The 27946-nt window shown below is 51.5% G+C and overlaps 1 protein-coding gene across 1 annotated transcript; it reads left to right on the top strand.

The window, feature by feature from the left end:
* Positions 1-586: 586 nt before the first annotated feature.
* nyx (nyctalopin) lies at positions 587-25615 on the top strand (the record flags this gene model as incomplete). The annotated part of the gene is made up of 3 exons (XM_064944687.1): positions 587-889; positions 5627-5931; positions 24784-25615. Coding segments are annotated over 3 exons (1440 nt in total), but the record flags the coding sequence as incomplete, so codon positions are not given.
* Positions 25616-27946: the final 2331 nt, after the last annotated feature.

Raw genomic sequence — 27946 nt, 5'->3', positions numbered from 1 at the left:
GGTGATGTTTATAACCACTGTATATACCTATGCACTACCTATGCACTACCTATGCACTACCTATGCACTACCTATGCACTACCTATGCACTACCTATGCACTACCTATGCACTACCTATGCACTACCTATGCACTACCTATGCACTACCTATGCACCATGTTTATTTGAATCCACCCTCAATATACTCATACTTGGTGAGATGAATGTAAGCAAAAGGTTAAGTTTGACATACAGTATGTATCTGTTAATCAGTGATATGGTTTGTTTTGCAACATCTGCGTTGTGTAACATAAGGTTAGGGTTACTGAATGAAAGTCATAATCCTAAAACTTTCAAATCAGGTCTGGTGAAATCCCCTCTCATCTGCACTGCAGTATTAACCAATCCTTCTCTGCCATCCATCTGTCTGATTCAGCTAAATTCATTTTGAGACATTTTGGGCAATTTATAATTTTGAGAAAAAGATCTTTGTAAATATAAACAAACCCTCTGCTTTCTCTTTCTCTTACCTTCCCCTCTATCTCCATCACTCCTCCATATGTATCTCTCCTCTTTTCTCCTATTTCTTCCTCTCTCTCTTATCCTCTTATCCTCCCTCTAGTCTCTGTCCTGTGCCTGTTTCCTCAGGCTGCGCTGGCTCTGTGGGCGTGCGCACGCTCCTGCCCAGCCTCTTGCACGTGCACGCTGGAGAAGAGCTGCAGTGTGTTGTGTGACCGCTCTGGCCTACCCGACCTGCCCCGGGAGTTCCCTTGTGAAGCGTCCTCCATCAACCTGGACAAGAACAGCCTTAAGTTCCTGTCTGAGAGGGCCTTTGGTACCCTGCCGTCCCTCAGGTCCCTGTCCCTGGACCACAACAACATCTCCTTCATCACCCCTGGGGCCTTCAAGGTCAGCAGCAGTGGTGTAAAGTGCTTAAGTAAAAATACTTGAAAGTACTACTTAAGTATTTTTTGGGGGTATCTGTACTTAAGTTCCTGTCTGAGAGGGCCTTTGGTACCCTGCCGTCCCTCAGGTCCCTGTCCCTGGTCCACAACAACATCTCCTTCATCACCCCTGGGGCCTTCAAGGTCAGCAGCAGTGGTGTAAAGTGCTTAAGTAAAAATACTTGAAAGTACTACTTAAGTATTTTTGGGGGGTATCTGTACTTTACTTTAATAATTCTATTTTGACAACTTTTACTTCACAACATTCCTAAAGAAAATAATGTACTTTTTACTCCATATATTTTCCCTGACAACCAAAAGTACTCGTTCCATTTTGAATGCTTAGCAGGACAGGAAAATGGTCTAATTCACACAATTATCAAGAGAACATCCCTGGTCATCCCTACTGCCTCTGATCTGGCGGACTCACTAAACACATGATTCGTTTGTAAATGATGTCTGAGTGTTGGAGTGTGCCCCTGGCTATCTGTAAATGATGTCTGAGTGTTGGAGTGTGTCCCTGGCTATCTGTAAATGATGTCTGAGTGTTGGAGTGTTCCCCTGGCTATCTGTAAATGATGTCTGAGTGTTGGAGTGTAAATGATGTCTGAGTGTTGGAGTGTCCCCTGGCTATCTGTAAATGATGTCTGAGTGTTGGAGTGTGTCCCTGGCTATCTGTAAATGATGTCTGAGTGTTGGAGTGTTCCCTGGCTATCTGTAAATGATGTCTGAGTGTTGGAGTGTTCCCCTGGCTATCTGTAAATGATGTCTGAGTGTTGGAGTGTGCCCCTGGCTATCTGTAAATGATGTCTGAGTGTTGGAGTGTGTCCCTGGCTATCTGTAAATGATGTCTGAGTGTTGGAGTGTGCCCCTGGCTATCTGTAAATGATGTCTGAGTAAATTGGAGTGTGTCCCTGGCTATCTGTAAATGATGTCTGAGTGTTGGAGTGTGCCCCTGGCTATCTGTAAATGATGTCTGAGTGTTGGAGTGTGCCCCTGGCTATCTGTAAATGATGTCTGAGTGTTGGTGTGTGCCCCTGGCTATCCGTAAATGATGTCTGAGTGTTGGAGTGTGCCACTGGCTATCTGTAAATGATGTCTGAGTGTTGGAGTGTGCCCCTGGCTATCTGTAAATGATGTCTGAGTGTTGGAGTGTGCCCCTGGCTATCTGTAAATGATGTCTGAGTGTTGGAGTGTGCCCCTGGCTATCTGTAAATTATGTCTGAGTGTTGGTGTGTGCCCCTGGCTATCCGTAAATGATGTCTGAGTGTTGGAGTGTGCCCCTGGCTATCTGTAAATGATGTCCGAGTGTTGGAGTGTGCCCCTGGCTATCTGTAAATGATGTCTGAGTGTTGGAGTGTGTCCCTGGCTATCTGTAAATGATGTCTGAGTGTTGGAGTGTGTCCCTGGCTATCTGTAAATGATGTCTGAGTGTTGGAGTGTGCCCCTGGCTATCTGTAAATGATGTCTGAGTGTTGAAGTGTGTCCCTGGCTATCTGTAAATGATGTCTGAGTATTGGAGTGTGCCCCTGGCTATCTGTAAATGATGTCTGAGTTTTGGAGTGTTCCCCTGGCTATCTGTAAATGATGTCTGAGTGTTGGAGTGTGCCCCTGGCTATCTGTAAATTATGTCTGAGTGTTGAAGTGTGTCCCTGGCTATCTGTAAATGATGTCTGAGTGTTGGTGTGTGCCCCTGGCTATCTGTAAATGATGTCTGAGTGTTGGAGTGTGCCCCTGGCTATCCGTAAATGATGTCTGAGTGTTGGAGTGTGCCCCTGGCTATCTGTAAATGATGTCTGAGTGTTGAAGTGTGTCCCTGGCTATCTGTAAATGATGTCTGAGTATTGGAGTGTGCCCCTGGCTATCTGTAAATGATGTCTGAGTGTTGGAGTGTGTCCCTGGCTATCTGTAAATTATGTCTGAGTGTTCCCCTGGCTATCTGTAAATGATGTCTGAGTGTTGGAGTGTTCCCCTGGCTATCTGTAAATGATGTCTGAGTGTTGGAGTGTGTCCCTGGCTATCTGTAAATTATGTCTGAGTGTTGGAGTGTGCCCCTGGCTATCTGTAAATGATGTCTGAGTGTTGGAGTGTGTCCCTGGCTATCTGTAAATGATGTCTGAGTGTTGGAGTGTTCCCCTGGCTATCTGTAAATGATGTCTGAGTGTTGGAGTGTTCCCCTGGCTATCTGTAAATGATGTCTGAGTGTTGGAGTGTGCCCCTGGCTATCTGTAAATGATGTCTGAGTGTTGGAGTGTGTCCCTGGCTATCTGTAAATGATGTCTGAGTGTTGGAGTGTTCCCCTGGCTATCTGTAAATGATGTCTGAGTGTTGGAGTGTGCCCCTGGCTATCTGTAAATGATGTCTGAGCGTTGGAGTGTGCCCCTGGCTATCTGTAAATGATGTCTGAGTGTTGGAGTGTGTCCCTGGCTATCTGTAAATGATGTCTGAGTGTTGGAGTGTGCCCCTGGCTATCTGTAAATGATGTCTGAGTGTTGGAGTGTGTCCCTGGCTATCTGTAAATGATGTCTGAGTGTTGGAGTGTGCCCCTGGCTATCTGTAAATGATGTCTGAGTGTTGGAGTGTGCCCCTGGCTATCTGTAAATGATGTCTGAGTGTTGGTGTGTGCCCCTGGCTATCCGTAAATGATGTCTGAGTGTTGGAGTGTGCCCCTGGCTATCTGTAAATGATGTCTGAGTGTTGGAGTGTGCCCCTGGCTATCTGTAAATGATGTCTGAGTGTTGGAGTGTGCCCCTGGCTATCTGTAAATTATGTCTGAGTGTTGGTGTGTGCCCCTGGCTATCCGTAAATGATGTCTGAGTGTTGGAGTGTGCCCCTGGCTATCTGTAAATGATGTCTGAGTGTTGGAGTGTGCCCCTGGCTATCTGTAAATGATGTCTGAGTGTTGGAGTGTGTCCCTGGCTATCTGTAAATGATGTCTGAGTGTTGGAGTGTGTCCCTGGCTATCTGTAAATGATGTCTGAGTGTTGGAGTGTGCCCCTGGCTATCTGTAAATGATGTCTGAGTGTTGGAGTGTGTCCCTGGCTATCTGTAAATGATGTCTGAGTATTGGAGTGTGCCCCTGGCTATCTGTAAATGATGTCTGAGTTTTGGAGTGTTCCCCTGGCTATCTGTAAATGATGTCTGAGTGTTGGAGTGTGTCCCTGGCTATCTGTAAATTATGTCTGAGTGTTGAAGTGTGTCCCTGGCTATCTGTAAATGATGTCTGAGTGTTGGTGTGTGCCCCTGGCTATCTGTAAATGATGTCTGAGTGTTGGAGTGTGCCCCTGGCTATCCGTAAATGATGTCTGAGTGTTGGAGTGTGCCCCTGGCTATCTGTAAATGATGTCTGAGTGTTGAAGTGTGTCCCTGGCTATCTGTAAATGATGTCTGAGTATTGGAGTGTGCCCCTGGCTATCTGTAAATGATGTCTGAGTGTTGGAGTGTGTCCCTGGCTATCTGTAAATTATGTCTGAGTGTTCCCCTGGCTATCTGTAAATGATGTCTGAGTGTTGGAGTGTTCCCCTGGCTATCTGTAAATGATGTCTGAGTGTTGGAGTGTGTCCCTGGCTATCTGTAAATTATGTCTGAGTGTTGGAGTGTGCCCCTGGCTATCTGTAAATGATGTCTGAGTTTTGGAGTGTGTCCCTGGCTATCTGTAAATGATGTCTGAGTGTTGGAGTGTTCCCCTGGCTATCTGTAAATGATGTCTGAGTTTTGGAGTGTGTCCCTGGCTATCTGTAAATGATGTCTGAGTGTTGGAGTGTTCCCCTGGCTATCTGTAAATGATGTCTGAGTGTTGGAGTGTTCCCCTGGCTATCTGTAAATGATGTCTGAGTGTTGGAGTGTGCCCCTGGCTATCCGTAAATGATGTCTGAGTGTTGGAGTGTGCCCCTGGCTATCCGTAAATGATGTCTGAGTGTTGGTGTGTGCCCCTGGCTATCCGTAAAAACAAAAACAAATGATGCTGTCTGGTTTGCTTAACATAAGGAATTTCAAATTATTTATACGTTAAGTTTAACTTTTGATACTGAAGTATATTTGAGCAATTCCAACCAAATACTTTCAGACTTTTACTCAAGTAGCATTTTACTGGGTGACTTTCTCTTTTACTTGAGTCATTTTCTATGAAGGTATCTTTACTTTTACTCAAGTATGAAAATTGGGTACTTTTTCCACCACTGGGCAGCAGCAACATCTTGACTGTTTTATTCCCAAAAATGTAATAAAAACGGCACTTGTCCTTTTCTACTAGCACTTTGCCAGTAACTATTTTATTGAGGGAAAATGTACTTACTTCGACTGTGATATGTAGTTGGCTCGCATAGCAATCTTAAAGAGAGTTTGCTAAAGAATAAGAGAGTCAGCTAAATGAGTAAAATGTCAATGGTAGGTGGAAATGTTTGGTTACAGGTCAGATACAAAGAAACAACATTGGTGACATACTGTACATGTACTATACAAACACACCTAACAAACACACCGTCAAAAAGAGAGCCATTACAATCAAGATTACAAGTTGTCTTTTTGCTTGAGATTATGTCCTTTTCCTTTCCTGATATACTGAGCATTTGGTTGATTTAATTTTTTCAGTATTATTGATCATGTTTTGACTTCTCTTATTGCTGTACGTGAACAGTTTGGAGTGTATAGAATATATGATTAATATACTACTAACACATGTATTATTATGATCATTCTCTAGGGTCTGCCCAACCTAGTGGAACTGAAGATGGCCCACAACGAGTACATCCGTTACCTCCACACCCGCACCTTCACCGGGCTCAAACGCCTGGTCCGACTGGACGTAGCCGACTGTAACCTCTTCAACATGCCCGACCGGATCTTTCTAGAAAACTATGCTCTGAAGGAACTGTTCTGCTTCCAGAACAACTTCCGAAGGATTCCCGGAGCGTTCCGCGGGATGGAGAACCTGACCCACGTCTACCTGGAGCGGAACAAGATCGAGGCAGTGGCATATAACTCTCTCCTAGGCCTGGGGAACCTCAGGTAGGTAGCAAGCTGTAACTCTCCACTAGGCCTGGGGAACCTCAGGTAGGTAGCAAGCTGTAACTCTCTCCTAGGCCTGGGGAACCTCAGGTAGGTAGCAAGCTGTAACTCTCTCCTAGGCCTGGGGAACCTCAGGTAGGTAGCAAGCTGTAACTCTCTCCTAGGCCGGGGGTCAGGTAGGTAGCAAGCTGTAACTCTCTCCTAGGCCGGGGGAACCTCAGGTAGGTAGCAAGCTGTAACTCTCTCCTAGGCCTGGGGAACCTCAGGTAGGTAGCAAGCTGTAACTCTCTCCTAGGCCTGGGGAACCTCAGGTAGGTAGCAAGCTGTAACTCTCTCCTAGGCCTGGGGAACCTCAGGTAGGTAGCAAGCTGTAACTCTCTCCTAGGCCTGGGGAACCTCAGGTAGGTAGCAAGCTGTAACTCTCTCCTAGGCCTGGGAACCTCAGGTAGGTAGCAAGCTGTAACTCTCTCCTAGGCCTGGGGAACCTCAGGTAGGTAGCAAGCTGTAACTCTCTCCTAGGCCTGGGGAACCTCAGGTAGGTAGCAAGCTGTAACTCTCTCCTAGGCCGGGGGAACCTCAGGTAGGTAGCAAGCTGTAACTCTCTCCTAGGCCTGGGGAACCTCAGGTAGGTAGCAAGCTGTAACTCTCTCCTAGGCCTGGGGAACCTCAGGTAGGTAGCAAGCTGTAACTCTCCACTAGGCCTGGGGAACCTCAGGTAGGTAGCAAGCTGTAACTCTCTCCTAGGCCTGGGGAACCTCAGGTAGGTAGCAAGCTGTAACTCTCTCCTAGGCCTGGGGAACCTCAGGTAGGTAGCAAGCTGTAACTCTCTCCTAGGCCTGGGGAACCTCAGGTAGGTAGCAAGCTGTAACTCTCCACTAGGCCTGGGGAACCTCAGGTAGGTAGCAAGCTGTAACTCTCTCCTAGGCGGGGGAACCTCAGGTAGGTAGCAAGCTGTAACTCTCTCCTAGGCCGGGGAACCTCAGGTAGGTAGCAAGCTGTAACTCTCTCCTAGGCCTGGGGAACCTCAGGTAGGTAGCAAGCTGTAACTCTCCACTAGGCCTGGGGAACCTCAGGTAGGTAGCAAGCTGTAACTCTCTCCTAGGCCTGGGGAACCTCAGGTAGGTAGCAAGCTGTAACTCTCTCCTAGGCCTGGGGAACCTCAGGTAGGTAGCAAGCTGTAACTCTCCACTAGGCCTGGGGAACCTCAGGTAGGTAGCAAGCTGTAACTATCTCCACTAGGCCTGGGGAACCTCAGGTAGGTAGCAAGCTGTAACTCTCTCCTAGGCCTGGGGAACCTCAGGTAGGTAGCAAGCTGTAACTCTCTCCTAGGCCTGGGGAACCTCAGGTAGGTAGCAAGCTGTAACTCTCTCCTAGGCCTGGGGAACCTCAGGTAGGTAGCAAGCTGTAACTCTCTCCTAGGCCTGGGGAACCTCAGGTAGGTAGCAAGCTGTAACTCTCTCCTAGGCCTGGGGAACCTCAGGTAGGTAGCAAGCTGTAACTCTCTCCTAGGCCGGGGAACCTCAGGTAGGTAGCAAGCTGTAACTCTCTCCTAGGCCTGGGGAACCTCAGGTAGGTAGCAAGCTGTAACTCTCTCCTAGGCCTGGGGAACCTCAGGTAGGTAGCAAGCTGTAACTCTCTCCTAGGCCTGGGGAACCTCAGGTAGGTAGCAAGCTGTAACTCTCTCCTAGGCCTGGGGAACCTCAGGTAGGTAGCAAGCTGTAACTCTCTCCTAGGCCTGGGGAACCTCAGGTAGGTAGCAAGCTGTAACTCTCTCCTAGGCCTGGGGAACCTCAGGTAGGTAGCAAGCTGTAACTCTCTCCTAGGCCTGGGGAACCTCAGGTAGGTAGCAAGCTGTAACTCTCTCCTAGGCCTGGGGAACCTCAGGTAGGTAGCAAGCTGTAACTCTCTCCTAGGCCTGGGGAACCTCAGGTAGGTAGCAAGCTGTAACTCTCTCCTAGGCCTGGGGAACCTCAGGTAGGTAGCAAGCTGTAACTCTCCACTAGGCCTGGGGAACCTCAGGTAGGTAGCAAGCTGTAACTCTCTCCTAGGCCTGGGGAACCTCAGGTAGGTAGCAAGCTGTAACTCTCTCCTAGGCCTGGGGAACCTCAGGTAGGTAGCAAGCTGTAACTCTCTCCTAGGCCTGGGGAACCTCAGGTAAGTAGCAAGCTGTAACTCTCCACTAGGCCTGGGGAACCTCAGGTAGGTAGCAAGCTGTAACTCTCTCCTAGGCCGGGGGAACCTCAGGTAGGTAGCAAGCTGTAACTCTCTCCTAGGCCTGGGGAACCTCAGGTAGGTAGCAAGCTGTAACTCTCTCCTAGGCCTGGGGAACCTCAGGTAGGTAGCAAGCTGTAACTCTCTCCTAGGCCTGGGGAACCTCAGGTAGGTAGCAAGCTGTAACTCTCCACTAGGCCTGGGGAACCTCAGGTAGGTAGCAAGCTGTAACTCTCTCCTAGGCCTGGGGAACCTCAGGTAGGTAGCAAGCTGTAACTCTCTCCTAGGCCTGGGGAACCTCAGGTAGGTAGCAAGCTGTAACTCTCCACTAGGCCTGGGGAACCTCAGGTAGGTAGCAAGCTGTAACTCTCTCCTAGGCCTGGGGAACCTCAGGTAGGTAGCAAGCTGTAACTCTCCACTAGGCCTGGGGAACCTCAGGTAGGTAGCAAGCTGTAACTCTCTCCTAGGCCTGGGGAACCTCAGGTAGGTAGCAAGCTGTAACTCTCCACTAGGCCTGGGGAACCTCAGGTAGGTAGCAAGCTGTAACTATCTCCACTAGGCCTGGGGAACCTCAGGTAGGTAGCAAGCTGTAACTCTCTCCTAGGCCTGGGGAACCTCAGGTAGGTAGCAAGCTGTAACTCTCTCCTAGGCCTGGGGAAATTCAGGTAGGTAGCAAGCTGTAACTCTCTCCTAGGCCTGGGGAACCTCAGGTAGGTAGCAAGCTGTAACTCTCCACTAGGCCTGGGGAACCTCAGGTAGGTAGCAAGCTGTAACTCTCTCCTAGGCCTGGGGAACCTCAGGTAGGTAGCAAGCTGTAACTCTCCACTAGGCCTGGGGAACCTCAGGTAGGTAGCAAGCTGTAACTCTCTCCTAGGCCTGGGGAACCTCAGGTAGGTAGCAAGCTGTAACTCTCCACTAGGCCTGGGGAACCTCAGGTAGGTAGCAAGCTGTAACTCTCTCCTAGGCCTGGGGAACCTCAGGTAGGTAGCAAGCTGTAACTCTCTCCTAGGCCTAGGGGGAACCTCAGGTAGGTAGCAAGCTGTAACTCTCTCCTAGGCCTGGGGAACCTCAGGTAGGTAGCAAGCTGTAACTCTCTCCTAGGCCTGGGGAACCTCAGGTAGGTAGCAAGCTGTAACTATCTCGTAGGCCTGGGGAACCTCAGGTAGGTAGCAAGCTGTAACTATCTCTAGGCCTGGGGAACCTCAGGTAGGTAGCAAGCTGTAACTAACTCTCCTAGGCCTGGGGAACCTCAGGTAGGTAGCAAGCTGTAACTCTCTCCTAGGCCTGGGGAACCTCAGGTAGGTAGCAAGCTGTAACTCTCTCCTAGGCCTGGGGAACCTCAGGTAGGTAGCAAGCTGTAACTCTCTCCTAGGCCTGGGGAACCTCAGGTAGGTAGCAAGCTGTAACTCTCTCCTAGGCCTGGGGAACCTCAGGTAGGTAGCAAGCTGTAACTCTCTCCTAGGCCTGGGGAACCTCAGGTAGGTAGCAAGCTGTAACTCTCTCCTAGGCCTGGGGAACCTCAGGTAGGTAGCAAGCTGTAACTCTCTCCTAGGCCTGGGGAACCTCAGGTAGGTAGCAAGCTGTAACTCTCTCCTAGGCCTGGGGAACCTCAGGTAGGTAGCAAGCTGTAACTCTCTCCTAGGCCTGGGGAACCTCAGGTAGGTAGGCCTGGGGCAGGTAGGTAAGCTGTAACTCTCTCCTAGGCCTGGGGAACCTCAGGTAGGTAGCAAGCTGTAACTCTCTCCTAGGCCTGGGGAACCTCAGGTAGGTAGCAAGCTGTAACTCTCTCCTAGGCCTGGGGAACCTCAGGTAGGTAGCAAGCTGTAACTCTCTCCTAGGCCTGGGGAACCTCAGGTAGGTAGCAAGCTGTAACTCTCTCCTAGGCCTGGGGAACCTCAGGTAGGTAGCAAGCTGTAACTCTCTCCTAGGCCTGGGGACCTCAGGTAGGTAGCAAGCTGTAACTATCTCCTAGGCCTGGGGAACCTCAGGTAGGTAGCAAGCTGTAACTCTCCACTAGGCCTGGGGAACCTCAGGTAGGTAGCAAGCTGTAACTCTCTCCTAGGCCTGGGGAACCTCAGCTAGGTAGCAAGCTGTAACTCTCTCCTAGGCCTGGGGAACCTCAGGTAGGTAGCAAGCTGTAACTCTCCACTAGGCCTGGGGAACCTCAGGTAGGTAGCAAGCTGTAACTCTCTCCTAGGCCTGGGGAACCTCAGGTAGGTAGCAAGCTGTAACTCTCTCCTAGGCCTGGGGAACCTCAGGTAGGTAGCAAGCTGTAACTCTCCACTAGGCCTGGGGAACCTCAGGTAAGTAGCAAGCTGTAACTGTAACTCTCCTAGGCCTGGGGAACCTCAGGTAGGTAGCAAGCTGTAACTCTCTCCTAGGCCTGGGGAACCTCAGGTAGGTAGCAAGCTGTAACTCTCTCCTAGGCCTGGGGAACCTCAGGTAGGTAGCAAGCTGTAACTCTCCACTAGGCCTGGGGAACCTCAGCTAGGTAGCAAGCTGTAACTCTCTCCTAGGCCTGGGGAACCTCAGGTAGGTAGCAAGCTGTAACTCTCTCCTAGGCCTGGGGAACCTCAGGTAGGTAGCAAGCTGTAACTCTCCACTAGGCCTGGGGAACCTCAGGTAGGTAGCAAGCTGTAACTATCTCCTAGGCCTGGGGAACCTCAGGTAGGTAGCAAGCTGTAACTCTCTCCTAGGCCTGGGGAACCTCAGGTAGGTAGCAAGCTGTAACTCTCTCCTAGGCCTGGGGAACCTCAGGTAGGTAGCAAGCTGTAACTCTCTCCTAGGCCTGGGGAACCTCAGGTAGGTAGCAAGCTGTAACTCTCCACTAGGCCTGGGGAACCTCAGGTAGGTAGCAAGCTGTAAGGCCTGGGGAACCTCTCTCCTAGGCCTGGGGAACCTCAGGTAGGTAGCAAGCTGTAACTCTCTCCTAGGCCTGGGGAACCTCAGGTAGGTAGCAAGCTGTAACTCTCTCCTAGGCCTGGGGAACCTCAGGTAGGTAGCAAGCTGTAACTCTCCACTAGGCCTGGGGAACCTCAGGTAGGTAGCAAGCTGTAACTCTCTCCTAGGCCTGGGGAACCTCAGGTAGGTAGCAAGCTGTAACTCTCTCGTTGGCCTGGGGAACCTCAGGTAGGTAGCAAGCTGTAACTCTCTCCTAGGCCTGGGGAACCTCAGCTGTAACTCTCTCCTAGGCCTGGGGAACCTCAGGGTAGCAAGCTGTAACTCTCTCCTAGGCCTGGGGAACCTCAGGTAGGTAGCAAGCTGTAACTCTCTCCTAGGCCTGGGGAACCTCAGGTAGGTAGCAAGCTGTAACTCTCCACTAGGCCGGGGGAACCTCAGGTAGGTAGCAAGCTGTAACTCTCCACTAGGCCGGGGGAACCTCAGGTAGGTAGCAAGCTGTAACTCTCCACTAGGCCTGGGGAACCTCAGGTAGGTAGCAAGCTGTAACTCTCCACTAGGCCTGGGGAACCTCAGGTAGGTAGCAAGCTGTAACTCTCTCCTAGGCCTGGGGAACCTCAGGTAGGTAGCAAGCTGTAACTCTCTCCTAGGCCTGGGGAACCTCAGGTAGGTAGCAAGCTGTAACTCTCTCCTAGGCCTGGGGAACCTCAGGTAGGTAGCAAGCTGTAACTCTCTCCTAGGCCTGGGGAACCTCAGGTAGGTAGCAAGCTGTAACTCTCTCCTAGGCCTGGGGAACCTCAGGTAGGTAGCAAGCTGTAACTCTCTCCTAGGCCTGGGGAACCTCAGGTAGGTAGCAAGCTGTAACTCTCTCCTAGGCCTGGGGAACCTCAGGTAGGTAGCAAGCTGTAACTCTCTCTCCTAGGCCTGGGGAACCTCAGGTAGGTAGCAAGCTGTAACTCAGGTAGGTCTCCTAGGCCTGGGGAACCTCAGGTAGGTAGCAAGCTGTAACTCTCTCCTAGGCCTGGGGAACCTCAGGTAGGTAGCAAGCTGTAACTCTCCACTAGGCCTGGGGAACCTCAGGTAGGTAGCAAGCTGTAACTCTCCACTAGGCCTGGGGAACCTCAGGTAGGTAGCAAGCTGTAACTCTCTCCTAGGCCTGGGGAACCTCAGGTAGGTAGCAAGCTGTAACTCTCTCCTAGGCCTGGGGAACCTCAGGTAGGTAGCAAGCTGTAACTCTCTCCTAGGCCTGGGGAACCTCAGGTAGGTAGCAAGCTGTAACTCTCCACTAGGCCTGGGGAACCTCAGGTAGGTAGCAAGCTGTAACTCTCTCCTAGGCCTGGGGAACCTCAGGTAGGTAGCAAGCTGTAACTCTCTCCTAGGCCTGGGGAACCTCAGGTAGGTAGCAAGCTGTAACTCTCCACTAGGCCTGGGGAACCTCAGGTAGGTAGCAAGCTGTAACTCTCTCCTAGGCCTGGGGAACCTCAGGTAGGTAGCAAGCTGTAACTCTCTCCTAGGCCTGGGGAACCTCAGGTAGGTAGCAAGCTGTAACTCTCTCCTAGGCCTGGGGAACCTCAGGTAGGTAGCAAGCTGTAACTCTCTCCTAGGCCTGGGGAACCTCAGGTAGGTAGCAAGCTGTAACTCTCTCCTAGGCCTGGGGAACCTCAGGTAGGTAGCAAGCTGTAACTCTCCACTAGGCCTGGGGAACCTCAGGTAGGTAGCAAGCTGTAACTCTCCACTAGGCCTGGGGAACCTCAGGTAGGTAGCAAGCTGTAACTCTCTCCTAGGCCTGGGGAACCTCAGGTAGGTAGCAAGCTGTAACTCTCTCCTAGGCCTGGGGAACCTCAGGTAGGTAGCAAGCTGTAACTCTCCACTAGGCCTGGGGAACCTCAGGTAGGTAGCAAGCTGTAACTCTCTCCTAGGCCTGGGGAACCTCAGGTAGGTAGCAAGCTGTAACTCTCTCCTAGGCCTGGGGAACCTCAGGTAGGTAGCAAGCTGTAACTCTCTCCTAGGCCTGGGGAACCTCAGGTAGGTAGCAAGCTGTAACTCTCTCCTAGGCCTGGGGAACCTCAGGTAGGTAGCAAGCTGTAACTCTCTCCTAGGCCTGGGGAACCTCAGGTAGGTAGCAAGCTGTAACTCTCTCCTAGGCCTGGGGAACCTCAGGTAGGTAGCAAGCTGTAACTCTCTCCTAGGCCTGGGGAACCTCAGGTAGGTAGCAAGCTTTAAGGCCTCTCTAGCAAGCTGTAACTCTCCTAGGCCTGGGGAACCTCAGGTAGGTAGCAAGCTGTAACTCTCTCCTAGGCCTGGGGAACCTCAGGTAGCAAGGTAACTCTCTCCTAGGCCAGGTAGGGGGAACCTCAGGTAGGTAGCAAGCTGTAACTCTCTCCTAGGCCTGGGGAACCTCAGGTAGGTAGCAAGCTGTAACTATCTCCTAGGCCTGGGGAACCTCAGGTAGGTAGCAAGCTGTAACTCTCCTAGGCCTCTCTCCTAGGCCTGGGGAACCTCAGGTAGGTAGCAAGCTGTAACTATCTCCTAGGCCTGGGGAACCTCAGGTAGGTAGCAAGCTGTAACTCTCCACTAGGCCTGGGGAACCTCAGGTAGGTAGCAAGCTGTAACTCTCTCCTAGGCCTGGGGAACCTCAGGTAGGTAGCAAGCTGTAACTCTCTCCTAGGCCTGGGGAACCTCAGGTAGGTAGCAAGCTGTAACTCTCTCCTAGGCCTGGGGAACCTCAGGTAGGTAGCAAGCTGTAACTCTCTCCTAGGCCTGGGGAACCTCAGGTAGGTAGCAAGCTGTAACTCTCTCCTAGGCCTAGGGGGAACCTCAGGTAGGTAGCAAGCTGTAACTCTCTCCTAGGCCTGGGGAACCTCAGGTAGGTAGCAAGCTGTAACTCTCTCCTAGGCCTGGGGAACCTCAGGTAGGTAGCAAGCTGTAACTCTCTCCTAGGCCTGGGGAACCTCAGGTAGGTAGCAAGCTGTAACTCTCTCCTAGGCCTGGGGAACCTCAGGTAGGTAGCAAGCTGTAACTCTCTCCTAGGCCTGGGGAACCTCAGGTAGGTAGCAAGCTGTAACTCTCTCCTAGGCCTGGGGAACCTCAGGTAGGTAGCAAGCTGTAACTCTCTCCTAGGCCTGGGGAACCTCAGGTAGGTAGCAAGCTGTAACTCTCTCCTAGGCCTGGGGAACCTCAGGTAGGTAGCAAGCTGTAACTCTCTCCTAGGCCGGGGAACCTCAGGTAGGTAGCAAGCTGTAACTCTCTCCTAGGCCTGGGGAACCTCAGGTAGGTAGCAAGCTGTAACTCTCTCCTAGGCCTGGGGAACCTCAGGTAGGTAGCAAGCTGTAACTCTCTCCTAGCCCTGGGGAACCTCAGGTAGGTAGCAAGCTGTAACTCTCTCCTAGGCCTGGGGAACCTCAGGTAGGTAGCAAGCTGTAACTCTCTCCTAGGCCTGGGGAACCTCAGGTAGGTAGCAAGCTGTAACTCTCCACTAGGCCTGGGGAACCTCAGGTAGGTAGCAAGCTGTAACTCTCCACTAGGCCTGGGGAACCTCAGGTAGGTAGCAAGCTGTAACTCTCTCCTAGGCCTGGGGAACCTCAGGTAGGTAGCAAGCTGTAACTCTCTCCTAGGCCTGGGGAACCTCAGGTAGGTAGCAAGCTGTAACTCTCTCCTAGGCCTGGGGAACCTCAGGTAGGTAGCAAGCTGTAACTCTCTCCTAGGCCTGGGGAACCTCAGGTAGGTAGCAAGCTGTAACTCTCTCCTAGGCCTGGGGAACCTCAGGTAGGTAGCAAGCTGTAACTCTCTCCTAGGCCTGGGGAACCTCAGGTAGGTAGCAAGCTGTAACTCTCCACTAGGCCGGGGGAACCTCAGGTAGGTAGCAAGCTGTAACTCTCCACTAGGCCTGGGGAACCTCAGGTAGGTAGCAAGCTGTAACTCTCTCCTAGGCCTGGGGAACCTCAGGTAGGTAGCAAGCTGTAACTCTCTCCTAGGCCTGGGGAACCTCAGGTAGGTAGCAAGCTGTAACTCTCTCCTAGGCCTGGGGAACCTCAGGTAGGTAGCAAGCTGTAACTCTCTCCTAGGCCTGGGGAACCTCAGGTAGGTAGCAAGCTGTAACTCTCTCCTAGGCCTGGGGAACCTCAGGTAGGTAGCAAGCTGTAACTCTCTCCTAGGCCTGGGGAACCTCAGGTAGGTAGCAAGCAAGGCCTGGGGCTGTAACTCTCTCCTAGGCCTGGGGAACCTCAGGTAGGTAGCAAGCTGTAACTCTCTCCTAGGCCGGGGAACCTCAGGTAGGTAGCAAGCTGTAACTCTCTCCTAGGCCTGGGGAACCTCAGGTAGGTAGCAAGCTGTAACTCTCTCCTAGGCCTGGGGAACCTCAGGTAGGTAGCAAGCTGTAACTCTCCACTAGGCCTGGGGAACCTCAGGTAGGTAGCAAGCTGTAACTCTCTCCTAGGCCTGGGGAACCTCAGGTAGGTAGCAAGCTGTAACTCTCCTAGGCTGGGGAACCTCAGGTAGGTAGCAAGGCCTGGGGAACCTCAGGTAGGTAGCAAGCTGTAACTCTCTCCTAGGCCTGGGGAACCTCAGGTAGGTAGCAAGCTGTAACTCTCTCCTAGGCCTGGGGAACCTCAGGTAGGTAGCAAGCTGTAACTCTCCCTAGGCCTGGGGAACCTCAGGTAGGTAGCAAGCTGTAACTCTCTCCTAGGCCTGGGGAACCTCAGGTAGGTAGCAAGCTGTAACTCTCTCCTAGGCCTGGGGAACCTCAGGTAGGTAGCAAGCTGTAACTCTCTCCCTAGGCCTGGGGAACCTCAGGTAGGTAGCAAGCTGTAACTCTCTCACTAGGCCTGGGGAACCTCAGGTAGGTAGCAAGCTGTAACTCTCTCCTAGGCCTGGGGAACCTCAGGTAGGTAGCAAGCTGTAACTCTCTCCTAGGCCTGGGGAACCTCAGGTAGGTAGCAAGCTGTAACTCTCCACTAGGCCTGGGGAACCTCAGGTAGGCAGCAAGCTGTAACTATCTCCACTAGGCCTGGGGAACCTCAGGTAGGTAGCAAGCTGTAACTCTCTCCTAGGCCTGGGGAACCTCAGGTAGGTAGCAAGCTGTAACTCTCTCCTAGGCCTGGGGAACCTCAGGTAGGTAGCAAGCTGTAACTCTCTCTCCTAGGCCTGGGGAACCTCAGGTAGGTAGCAAGCTGTAACTCTCTCCTAGGCCTGGGGAACCTCAGGTAGGTAGCAAGCTGTAACTCTCTCCTAGGCCTGGGGAACCTCAGGTAGGTAGCAAGCTGTAACTCTCTCCTAGGCCTGGGGAACCTCAGGTAGGTAGCAAGCTGTAACTCTCTCCTAGGCCTGGGGAACCTCAGGTAGGTAGCAAGCTGTAACTCTCTCCTAGGCCTGGGGAACCTCAGGTAGGTAGCAAGCTGTAACTCTCTCCTAGGCCTGGGGACCCTCCGGTAGGTAGCAAGCTGTAACTCTCTCCTAGGCCTGGGGAACCTCAGGTAGGTAGCAAGCTGTAACTCTCTAGTTTGCCTGGGGAACCTCAGGTAGGTAGCAAGCTGTAACTCTCTCCTAGGCCTGGGGAACCTCAGGTAGGTAGCAAGCTGTAACTCTCTCCTAGGCCTGGGGAACCTCAGGTAGGTAGGCCAAGCTGTAACTCTCTCCTAGGCCTGGGGAACCTCAGGTAGGTAGCAAGCTGTAACTCTCTCCTAGGCCTGGGGAACCTCAGGTAGGTAGCAAGCTGTAACTCTCTCCTAGGCCTGGGGAACCTCAGGTAGGTAGCAAGCTGTAACTCTCTCCTAGGCCGGGGGAACCTCAGGTAGGTAGCAAGCTGTAACTCTCCACTAGGCCTGGGGAACCTCAGGTAGGTAGCAAGCTGTAACTCTCTCCTAGGCCTGGGGAACCTCAGGTAGGTAGCAAGCTGTAACTCTCTCCTAGGCCTGGGGAACCTCAGGTAGGTAGCAAGCTGTAACTCTCTCCTAGGCCTGGGGAACCTCAGGTAAGGTAGCAAGCTGTAACTCTCCACTAGGCCTGGGGAACCTCAGGTAGGTAGCAAGCTGTAACTCTCTCCTAGGCCGTAACTCTCTCCTAGGGGGAACCTCAGGTAGGTAGCAAGCTGTAACTCTCTCCTAGGCCTGGGGAACCTCAGGTAGGTAGCAAGCTGTAACTCTCTCCTAGGCCTGGGGAACCTCAGGTAGGTAGCAAGCTGTAACTCTCTCCTAGGCCTGGGGAACCTCAGGTAGGTAGCAAGCTGTAACTCTCCACTAGGCCTGGGGAACCTCAGGTAGGTAGCAAGCTGTAACTCTCTCCTAGGCCTGGGGAACCTCAGGTAGGTAGCAAGCTGTAACTCTCTCCTAGGCCTGGGGAACCTCAGGTAGGTAGCAAGCTGTAACTCTCCACTAGGCCTGGGGAACCTCAGGTAGGTAGCAAGCTGTAACTCTCTCCTAGGCCTGGGGAACCTCAGGTAGGTAGCAAGCTGTAACTCTCCACTAGGCCTGGGGAACCTCAGGTAGGTAGCAAGCTGTAACTCTCTCCTAGGCCTGGGGAACCTCAGGTAGGTAGCAAGCTGTAACTCTCCACTAGGCCTGGGGAACCTCAGGTAGGTAGCAAGCTGTAACTATCTCCACTAGGCCTGGGGAACCTCAGGTAGGTAGCAAGCTGTAACTCTCTCCTAGGCCTGGGGAACCTCAGGTAGGTAGCAAGCTGTAACTCTCTCCTAGGCCTGGGGAAATTCAGGTAGGTAGCAAGCTGTAACTCTCTCCTAGGCCTGGGGAACCTCAGGTAGGTAGCAAGCTGTAACTCTCCACTAGGCCTGGGGAACCTCAGGTAGGTAGCAAGCTGTAACTCTCTCCTAGGCCTGGGGAACCTCAGGTAGGTAGCAAGCTGTAACTCTCCACTAGGCCTGGGGAACCTCAGGTAGGTAGCAAGCTGTAACTCTCTCCTAGGCCTGGGGAACCTCAGGTAGGTAGCAAGCTGTAACTCTCCACTAGGCCTGGGGAACCTCAGGTAGGTAGCAAGCTGTAACTCTCTCCTAGGCCTGGGGAACCTCAGGTAGGTAGCAAGCTGTAACTCTCTCCTAGGCCTGGGGAACCTCAGGTAGGTAGCAAGCTGTAACTCTCTCCTAGGCCTGGGGAACCTCAGGTAGGTAGCAAGCTGTAACTCTCCTAGGCCTGGGGAACCTCAGGTAGGTAGCAAGCTGTAACTATCTCGTAGGCCTGGGGAACCTCAGGTAGGTAGCAAGCTGTAACTATCTCGTAGGCCTGGGGAACCTCAGGTAGGTAGCAAGCTGTAACTATCTCGTAGGCCTGGGGAACCTCAGGTAGGTAGCAAGCTGTAACTCTCTCCTAGGCCTGGGGAACCTCAGGTAGGTAGCAAGCTGTAACTCTCTCCTAGGCCGGGGGAACCTCAGGTAGGTAGCAAGCTGTAACTCTCTCCTAGGCCTGGGGAACCTCAGGTAGGTAGCAAGCTGTAACTCTCTCCTAGGCCTGGGGAACCTCAGGTAGGTAGCAAGCTGTAACTCTCTCCTAGGCCTGGGGAACCTCAGGTAGGTAGCAAGCTGTAACTCTCTCCTAGGCCTGGGGAACCTCAGGTAGGTAGCAAGCTGTAACTCTCTCCTAGGCCGGGGGAACCTCAGGTAGGTAGCAAGCTGTAACTCTCTCCTAGGCCTGGGGAACCTCAGGTAGGTAGCAAGCTGTAACTCTCTCCTAGGCCTGGGGAACCTCAGGTAGGTAGCAAGCTGTAACTCTCTCCTAGGCCTGGGGAACCTCAGGTAGGTAGCAAGCTGTAACTCTCTCCTAGGCCTGGGGAACCTCAGGTAGGTAGCAAGCTGTAACTCTCTCCTAGGCCTGGGGAACCTCAGGTAGGTAGCAAGCTGTAACTCTCTCCTAGGCCTGGGGAACCTCAGGTAGGTAGCAAGCTGTAACTCTCTCCTAGGCCTGGGGAACCTCAGGTAGGTAGCAAGCTGTAACTCTCTCCTAGGCCTGGGGAACCTCAGGTAGGTAGCAAGCTGTAACTCTCTCCTAGGCCTGGGGATCCTCAGGTAGGTAGCAAGCTGTAACTATCTCGTAGGCCTGGGGAACCTCAGGTAGGTAGCAAGCTGTAACTCTCCACTAGGCCTGGGGAACCTCAGGTAGGTAGCAAGCTGTAACTCTCTCCTAGGCCTGGGGAACCTCAGCTAGGTAGCAAGCTGTAACTCTCTCCTAGGCCTGGGGAACCTCAGGTAGGTAGCAAGCTGTAACTCTCCACTAGGCCTGGGGAACCTCAGGTAGGTAGCAAGCTGTAACTCTCTCGTTGGCCTGGGGAACCTCAGGTAGGTAGCAAGCTGTAACTCTCTCCTAGGCCTGGGGAACCTCAGGTAGGTAGCAAGCTGTAACTCTCCACTAGGCCGGGGGAACCTCAGGTAAGTAGCAAGCTGTAACTCTCTCCTAGGCCTGGGGAACCTCAGGTAGGTAGCAAGCTGTAACTCTCTCCTAGGCCTGGGGAACCTCAGGTAGGTAGCAAGCTGTAACTCTCTCCTAGGCCTGGGGAACCTCAGGTAGGTAGCAAGCTGTAACTCTCCACTAGGCCTGGGGAACCTCAGCTAGGTAGCAAGCTGTAACTCTCTCCTAGGCCTGGGGAACCTCAGGTAGGTAGCAAGCTGTAACTCTCTCCTAGGCCTGGGGAACCTCAGGTAGGTAGCAAGCTGTAACTCTCCACTAGGCCTGGGGAACCTCAGGTAGGTAGCAAGCTGTAACTATCTCCTAGGCCTGGGGAACCTCAGGTAGGTAGCAAGCTGTAACTCTCTCCTAGGCCTGGGGAACCTCAGGTAGGTAGCAAGCTGTAACTCTCTCCTAGGCCTGGGGAACCTCAGGTAGGTAGCAAGCTGTAACTCTCTCCTAGGCCTGGGGAACCTCAGGTAGGTAGCAAGCTGTAACTCTCCACTAGGCCTAGGGGGAACCTCAGGTAGGTAGCAAGCTGTAACTCTCTCCTAGGCCTGGGGAACCTCAGGTAGGTAGCAAGCTGTAACTCTCTCCTAGGCCTGGGGAACCTCAGGTAGGTAGCAAGCTGTAACTCTCTCCTAGGCCTGGGGAACCTCAGGTAGGTAGCAAGCTGTAACTCTCCACTAGGCCTGGGGAACCTCAGGTAGGTAGCAAGCTGTAACTCTCTCCTAGGCCTGGGGAACCTCAGGTAGGTAGCAAGCTGTAACTCTCTCGTTGGCCTGGGGAACCTCAGGTAGGTAGCAAGCTGTAACTCTCTCCTAGGCCTGGGGAACCTCAGCTAGGTAGCAAGCTGTAACTCTCTCCTAGGCCTGGGGAACCTCAGGTAGGTAGCAAGCTGTAACTCTCTCCTAGGCCTGGGGAACCTCAGGTAGGTAGCAAGCTGTAACTCTCCACTAGGCCGGGGGAACCTCAGGTAGGTAGCAAGCTGTAACTCTCCACTAGGCCGGGGAACCTCAGGTAGGTAGCAAGCTGTAACTCTCCACTAGGCCTGGGGAACCTCAGGTAGGTAGCAAGCTGTAACTCTCCACTAGGCCTGGGGAACCTCAGGTAGGTAGCAAGCTGTAACTCTCTCCTAGGCCTGGGGAACCTCAGGCCTAGGTAGCTGGGAAAGCTGTAACTCTCTCCTAGGCCTGGGGAACCTCAGGTAGGTAGCAAGCTGTAACTCTCTCCTAGGCCTGGGGAACCTCAGGTAGGTAGCAAGCTGTAACTCTCTCCTAGGCCTGGGGAACCTCAGGTAGGTAGCAAGCTGTAACTCTCTCCTAGGCCTGGGGAACCTCAGGTAGGTAGCAAGCTGTAACTCTCTCCTAGGCCTGGGGAACCTCAGGTAGGTAGCAAGCTGTAACTCTCTCCTAGGCCTGGGGAACCTCAGGTAGGTAGCAAGCTGTAACTCTCTCCTAGGCCGGGGAACCTCAGGTAGGTAGCAAGCTGTAACTCTCTCCTAGGCCTGGGGAACCTCAGGTAGGTAGCAAGCTGTAACTCTCTCCTAGGCCTGGGGAACCTCAGGTAGGTAGCAAGCTGTAACTCTCCACTAGGCCTGGGGAACCTCAGGTAGGTAGCAAGCTGTAACTCTCCACTAGGCCTGGGGAACCTCAGGTAGGTAGCAAGCTGTAACTCTCTCCTAGGCCTGGGGAACCTCAGGTAGGTAGCAAGCTGTAACTCTCTCCTAGGCCTGGGGAACCTCAGGTAGGTAGCAAGCTGTAACTCTCTCCTAGGCCTGGGGAACCTCAGGTAGGTAGCAAGCTGTAACTCTCCACTAGGCCTGGGGAACCTCAGGTAGGTAGCAAGCTGTAACTCTCTCCTAGGCCTGGGGAACCTCAGGTAGGTAGCAAGCTGTAACTCTCTCCTAGGCCTGGGGAACCTCAGGTAGGTAGCAAGCTGTAACTCTCCACTAGGCCTGGGGAACCTCAGGTAGGTAGCAAGCTGTAACTCTCTCCTAGGCCTGGGGAACCTCAGGTAGGTAGCAAGCTGTAACTCTCTCCTAGGCCTCAGGGGAACCTCAGGTAGGTAGCAAGCTGTAACTCTCTCCTAGGCCTGGGGAACCTCAGGTAGGTAGCAAGCTGTAACTCTCTCCTAGGCCTGGGGAACCTCAGGTAGGTAGCAAGCTGTAACTCTCTCCTAGGCCTGGGGAACCTCAGGTAGGTAGCAAGCTGTAACTCTCCACTAGGCCTGGGGAACCTCAGGTAGGTAGCAAGCTGTAACTCTCCACTAGGCCTGGGGAACCTCAGGTAGGTAGCAAGCTGTAACTCTCTCCTAGGCCTGGGGAACCTCAGGTAGGTAGCAAGCTGTAACTCTCTCCTAGGCCTGGGGAACCCAGGTAGGCCTGGGGAACCTCAGGTAGGTAGCAAGCTGTAACTCTCCACTAGGCCTGGGGAACCTCAGGTAGGTAGCAAGCTGTAACTCTCTCCTAGGCCTGGGGAACCTCAGGTAGGTAGCAAGCTGTAACTCTCTCCTAGGCCTGGGGAACCTCAGGTAGGTAGCAAGCTGTAACTCTCTCCTAGGCCTGGGGAACCTCAGGTAGGTAGCAAGCTGTAACTCTCTCCTAGGCCTGGGGAACCTCAGGTAGGTAGCAAGCTGTAACTCTCTCCTAGGCCTGGGGAACCTCAGGTAGGTAGCAAGCTGTAACTCTCTCCTAGGCCTGGGGAACCTCAGGTAGGTAGCAAGCTGTAACTCTCTCCTAGGCCTGGGGAACCTCAGGTAGGTAGCAAGCTGTAACTCTCTCCTAGGCCTGGGGAACCTCAGGTAGGTAGCAAGCTGTAACTCTCTCCTAGGCCTGGGGAACCTCAGGTAGGTAGCAAGCTGTAACTCTCTCCTAGGCCTGGGGAACCTCAGGTAGGTAGCAAGCTGTAACTATCTCGTAGGCCTGGGGAACCTCAGGTAGGTAGCAAGCTGTAACTCTCTCCTAGGCCTGGGGAACCTCAGGTAGGTAGCAAGCTGTAACTATCTCCTAGGCCTGGGGAACCTCAGGTAGGTAGCAAGCTGTAACTCTCTCCTAGGCCTGGGGAACCTCAGGTAGGTAGCAAGCTGTAACTCTCTCCTAGGCCTGGGGAACCCTAGCAAGCTGTAACTCTCTCCTAGGCCTGGGGAACCTCAGGTAGGTAGCAAGCTGTAACTCTCTCCTAGGCCTGGGGAACCTCAGGTAGGTAGCAAGCTGTAACTCTCTCCTAGGCCTGGGGAACCTCAGGTAGGTAGCAAGCTGTAACTCTCTCCTAGGCCTGGGGAACCTCAGGTAGGTAGCAAGCTGTAACTCTCTCCTAGGCCTGGGGAACCTCAGGTAGGTAGCAAGCTGTAACTCTCTCCTAGGCCTGGGGAACCTCAGGTAGGTAGCAAGCTGTAACTCTCTCCTAGGCCTGGGGAACCTCAGGTAGGTAGCAAGCTGTAACTCTCTAGGCCTAGGCCTCAGGGGGAACTGTAACTCTCTCCTAGGCCTGGGGAACCTCAGGTAGGTAGCAAGCTGTAACTCTCTCCTAGGCCTGGGGAACCTCAGGTAGGTAGCAAGCTGTAACTCTCTCCTAGGCCTGGGGAACCTCAGGTAGGTAGCAAGCTGTAACTCTCTCCTAGGCCTGGGGAACCTCAGGTAGGTAGCTGGGGAAGCTGTAACTCTCTCCTAGGCCTGGGGAACCTCAGGTAGGTAGCAAGCTGTAACTCTCTCCTAGGCCTGGGGAACCTCAGGTAGGTAGCAAGCTGTAACTCTCTCCTAGGCCTGGGGAACCTCAGGTAGGTAGCAAGCTGTAACTCTCTCCTAGGCCTGGGGAACCTCAGGTAGGTAGCAAGCTGTAACTCTCTCCTAGGCCTGGGGAACCTCAGGTAGGTAGCAAGCTGTAACTCTCCACTAGGCCTGGGGAACCTCAGGTAGGTAGCAAGCTGTAACTCTCCCTAGGCCTGGGGAACCTCAGGTAGGTAGCAAGCTGTAACTCTCTCCTAGGCCTGGGGAACCTCAGGTAGGTAGCAAGCTGTAACTCTCTCCTAGGCCTGGGGAACCAGGTAGGTCTGTAACTCTCTCCTAGGCCTGGGGAACCTCAGGTAGCAAGCTGTAACTCTCTCCTAGGCCTGGGGAACCTCAGGTAGGTAGCAAGCTGTAGGCCTGGGGAACCTCAGGTAGGTAGCAAGCTGTAACTCTCTCCTAGGCCTGGGGAACCTCAGGTAGGTAGCAAGCTGTAACTCTCCACTAGGCCTGGGGAACCTCAGGTAGGTAGCAAGCTGTAACTCTCCACTAGGCCTGGGGAACCTCAGGTAGGTAGCAAGCTGTAACTCTCTCTAGGCCTCCTAGGCCTGGGGAACCTCAGGTAGGTAGCAAGCTGTAACTCTCCACTAGGCCTGGGGAACCTCAGGTAGGTAGCAAGCTGTAACTCTCTCCTAGGCCTGGGGAACCTCAGGTAGGTAGCAAGCTGTAACTCTCCACTAGGCCTGGGGAACCTCAGGTAGGTAGCAAGCTGTAACTCTCTCCTAGGCCTGGGGAACCTCAGGTAGGTAGCAAGCTGTAACTCTCTCCTAGGCCTGGGGAACCTCAGGTAGGTAGCAAGCTGTAACTCTCTCCTAGGCCGGGGGAACCTCAGGTAGGTAGCAAGCTGTAACTCTCTCCTAGGCCTGGGGAACCTCAGGTAGGTAGCAAGCTGTAACTCTCTCCTAGGCCTGGGGAACCTCAGGTAGGTAGCAAGCTGTAACTCAGAGAGAGAGAGAGAGAGAGAGAGAGAGAGAGAGAGAGAGAGAGAGAGGAGAGGCAGACTCTATTCACTGTTGGCTGCTTTTGGCAAGAAGTTCTTTAAACATTTCAACCATGTTGATCTTTATTAAATTTGTACAGTTATAAAACCTTTGAAGCCAAATTGGTGCAAAGACCAATAATGTCAAAACATTATAACTGGCATTATCTCATTGGCGCCGGAGAAGAAGGCTGACGTTTTACGTGTCCCCAACCGATTGTTTTTTGTTTGTTTGTTTATTTTCCTTGTTTGTAACTTATTTTTTAAACTTATTTTGTGCATAATGTTGACCCTACTGTATTGTTATTTTACTGCTGCTCTTTAATTACTCTTTATATCTTATTCTTATGCGTATTTTTTAAAACTGCATTGTTGGTTAGGGGCTCGTAAGTAAGCATGTCACTGTAAGGTCTACTACACCTGTTGTATTCGGCGCATGTGAATAATACTATTTTATTTTATTTGATTTTTGACAAACTTCTTGGTGAGCAGAGAACATTGAGCCAACATTTCTTTCTCTCTTTGTCTGGATAATTCATTATCCTGTTCTTTTTAGATGTGCATAATCACACTTCTCATTTCCCAAAACCCGTCAGGTACCTGAACCTTCAGGAGAACCGCATCAACGTGATCCACGACCAGTCCTTTCAGGACCTCATGCGCCTGGAGAACTTCTACCTCAACGACAACCTGCTGTCTGAGCTGCCTCGGGTGGCCTTCAAGGGCCTTAGCCGCCTCAAGATGCTCAACCTGGGGGGCAACCAGTTCACCAACATCTCCAAGACCTGGTTCAGCGACCTGGTGGAGCTGGAGGTCCTCTACCTGGACCGCAACCGCCTGGTCTATATCGAGGAGGGCTCCTTTGAGAACCTGACCAGTCTGATCACCCTCCACCTCAACAGCAACAACCTTAGTTCCCTGCCCTTCCCTGTCTTCCAGCCTGTCTACTTCATCGGACGCCTCTACCTCTTCAGGAACCCCTGGGAATGTGACTGCTCTCTGGAGTATCTTAAGGAGTGGATGGAGAGTTATAAGTTGGTCCGGGACATCCCCTGCGCCTCCCCGTCCTCCGTGGTCGGCCTGGATCTGAGCGAGGTAGTCTTCGCCAGGGTGAATGGGTCGTGCCTGGATCCGGGGGAACTGAACCTGACCACAATGTCTTCGGAGATCCTCTCGACCACGGAGAACCGTTTCAACAGCCTGATCTCCAAGCTGCTCCAGCAGGAGCTCAGGGAAGAGGTGGGGAATGGGACAGAGAGCCTGAGGAACGGTACTCTGCTGGACCCCGCAGAGGGACTCAGCGCTGGGATCAAAGGGGCAGACGTCAGCCAATCACTGGTCTCATTGTTGGTGATGTGGTGTGTCTTCTGGATGACAATTGGCCAATCTGATGTGGATTTCCTGTTTGCGCATGTGACTGGGAACTGAGAGATGGAAGAATGTGTTTTGTAAAATTGGGTGATTTCTTCCACCATTGAGAGGAAAGCTGTTTAGAATGAAGGACGCTACAGACAAGTCAATCTTGTTTAAATATCTGACTGTCCAATGAAGTCTTGTGGAGTATGTGAGTTTCCTGCTGATGAAAACTCACATTTGTTTGTTGTTCATCCTTTCGAAATGAAAGGAATAAGTAATACAACAGGTTCAGATCACATGGATACAGACTGAACTGTGAGGGTGGCTCATGTAAAACACTGAACTGCTTGATATTTGACAGCACAGATTTGTCTTGTACTATGCAGAATGTCCATGAAACCATGGATTATTGCAATGGTTTAGATTTCAATACCTTCCTTGTGTTACATAACATTCTCTAATGAATGATAGCATTCATATGATATAATATTTAAAACACGAATGTGTTCCCTGTGACATTAATAAACATGATTCTAATCCATGTAAATGTATAAAGGTTGACAGGTCAAGTCCTCAGAGCCTTTATATTCTCCACAGATATTTTCTCATTCTTCTTGTTTTAATCATTCAACTCAGTAAATGTAGAATGTGCAGCTTTTCATAAATGCATTAATCTTCTTACAGCGTGCTCCTCTTTGCCTTGTAAGCCTCTGTCTAGTCTAGCACAATGTAATGGAGGGAGTTTATCATTACGTTTTGCCTCTTATGTGGGCCTGATTTCCCTTATGTATATACAGCATGTTGTTCAGTCGATAGGGAACATGGTCAAAAAGACAGAATGAACTGCATTCTTTGGGATGATCGACAGTACTGTGTTGACTGTCACATGACAATGTATCAATGGACTATCAAAGCACTCCCTTTTTGCATTAGATTTGTACTATTGATGACGCAGCATACATTTCATACACAGTCTCTGTGCACAGTAAATATGCACTTTTTGCATATGGGTGTGCTTATTAACACCTATCTTTCTGTTTAAATAGGTACACTCTATCCATGATTTGATATGTATAGAAACACATGTTTCCTATGACCACAATGTTTGCTAAATGCCGCTTGCCAAACCAGTGATTTAGTTAAATGGTGTTCGTCGGCATAATATAATGATTAATATTGACCGTACTCCTTCACAGAGCGATGTCTACTAAACTCTTAACACACAACCTTACTCCTACACATGATTTAGGGCTTAGATTCAATCTGTTTCGAGGAGGAGCCTTGTTATAGCACAATGAAAGTGTAAAGGTCATTATCCGATTGAGCCAACATATACAGGGCACATTGTCTTTTCATTTCAATCACCCTATAGCGCCGATCTTTCACGCTACGGATCTAATCTAGGTCTTAGATTTACGTCCAACAGTTTGAACTCTGACCCTGATCTGATAAGGATGTCCTTTTAGCCGAGTGGAAACGTCAACCCACCCGGTGAAGTTAATGGTGAATCTGCTGTTAATGTGAGATGAGGTCTATATGGGTGACAAACTCCTGGGATGGGCTGGACACTGCAAGGCCATGGTGTCATATTAGATTTACTTTATGTATTATTACCATGTATTATATAATGAATTCATGTATTTATTTAATGTATTAATGTTGGTGTTATTTTTTAAATTATAAACTGCTGAGATTATATTTCTCCATTTTTGTATTTGGACTGAACCACTAGGGAACTGGATGAGGAGGGTGATGGTGTGGTTTGACCGTGATCATGATAATGAGCTAGGTGGAGTTTTCTCCATTTTACTTGCAACCGTCCAGCTCTTTCTGATCTAACCCTAAGGGGTCTTCAAAAAAGTGTCTAAGGTTTAGAGGTTAGAGGTTAACTGGGAGTGAACGTGTGATGGAGATGAACTGGGCTTAAAGTAAAATGGTTAGACACTGCTTGTGAACCTGAATAAACATCATGTTCTCTCTCTGTGTGTGTGTGTGTGTGTGTGTGTGTGTGTGTGTGTGTGTGTGTGTGTGTGTGTGTGTGTGTGTGTGTGTGTGTGTGTGTGTGTGTGTGTGTGTGTGTGTGTGTGTGTGTGTGTGTGTGTGTGTGTGTGTGTGTGTGTGTGTGTGTGTGTGTGTGTGTGTGTGTGTGTGTGTGTGTGTGTGTGTGTGTGTGTGTGTGAGAGAGAGAGAGAGAGACACAGGCGCAGGTTACATTTTCAACACAAGAGGAAATATATATATTTTTAAATCACATTGAAGAACATTATCATTGTAGATTATTTTACACTGGGGCAGTCATACATATATCATCATTAGTCATATTTCATATACAGAGGTATTCATATACACAAACTGCCTACTGTTCCTTTGCAAAGCCTTCACCTTGCAAAATGCAGTGTGTAC

Source organism: Oncorhynchus masou, chromosome 29 (assembly GCF_036934945.1).
Source record: "Oncorhynchus masou masou isolate Uvic2021 chromosome 29, UVic_Omas_1.1, whole genome shotgun sequence".
NCBI classification, from domain to species: domain Eukaryota; kingdom Metazoa; phylum Chordata; class Actinopteri; order Salmoniformes; family Salmonidae; genus Oncorhynchus; species Oncorhynchus masou.
The sequence above is the reverse complement of the archived record's forward strand: the minus strand, read 5'-3'. Positions and strand labels throughout refer to the sequence as shown.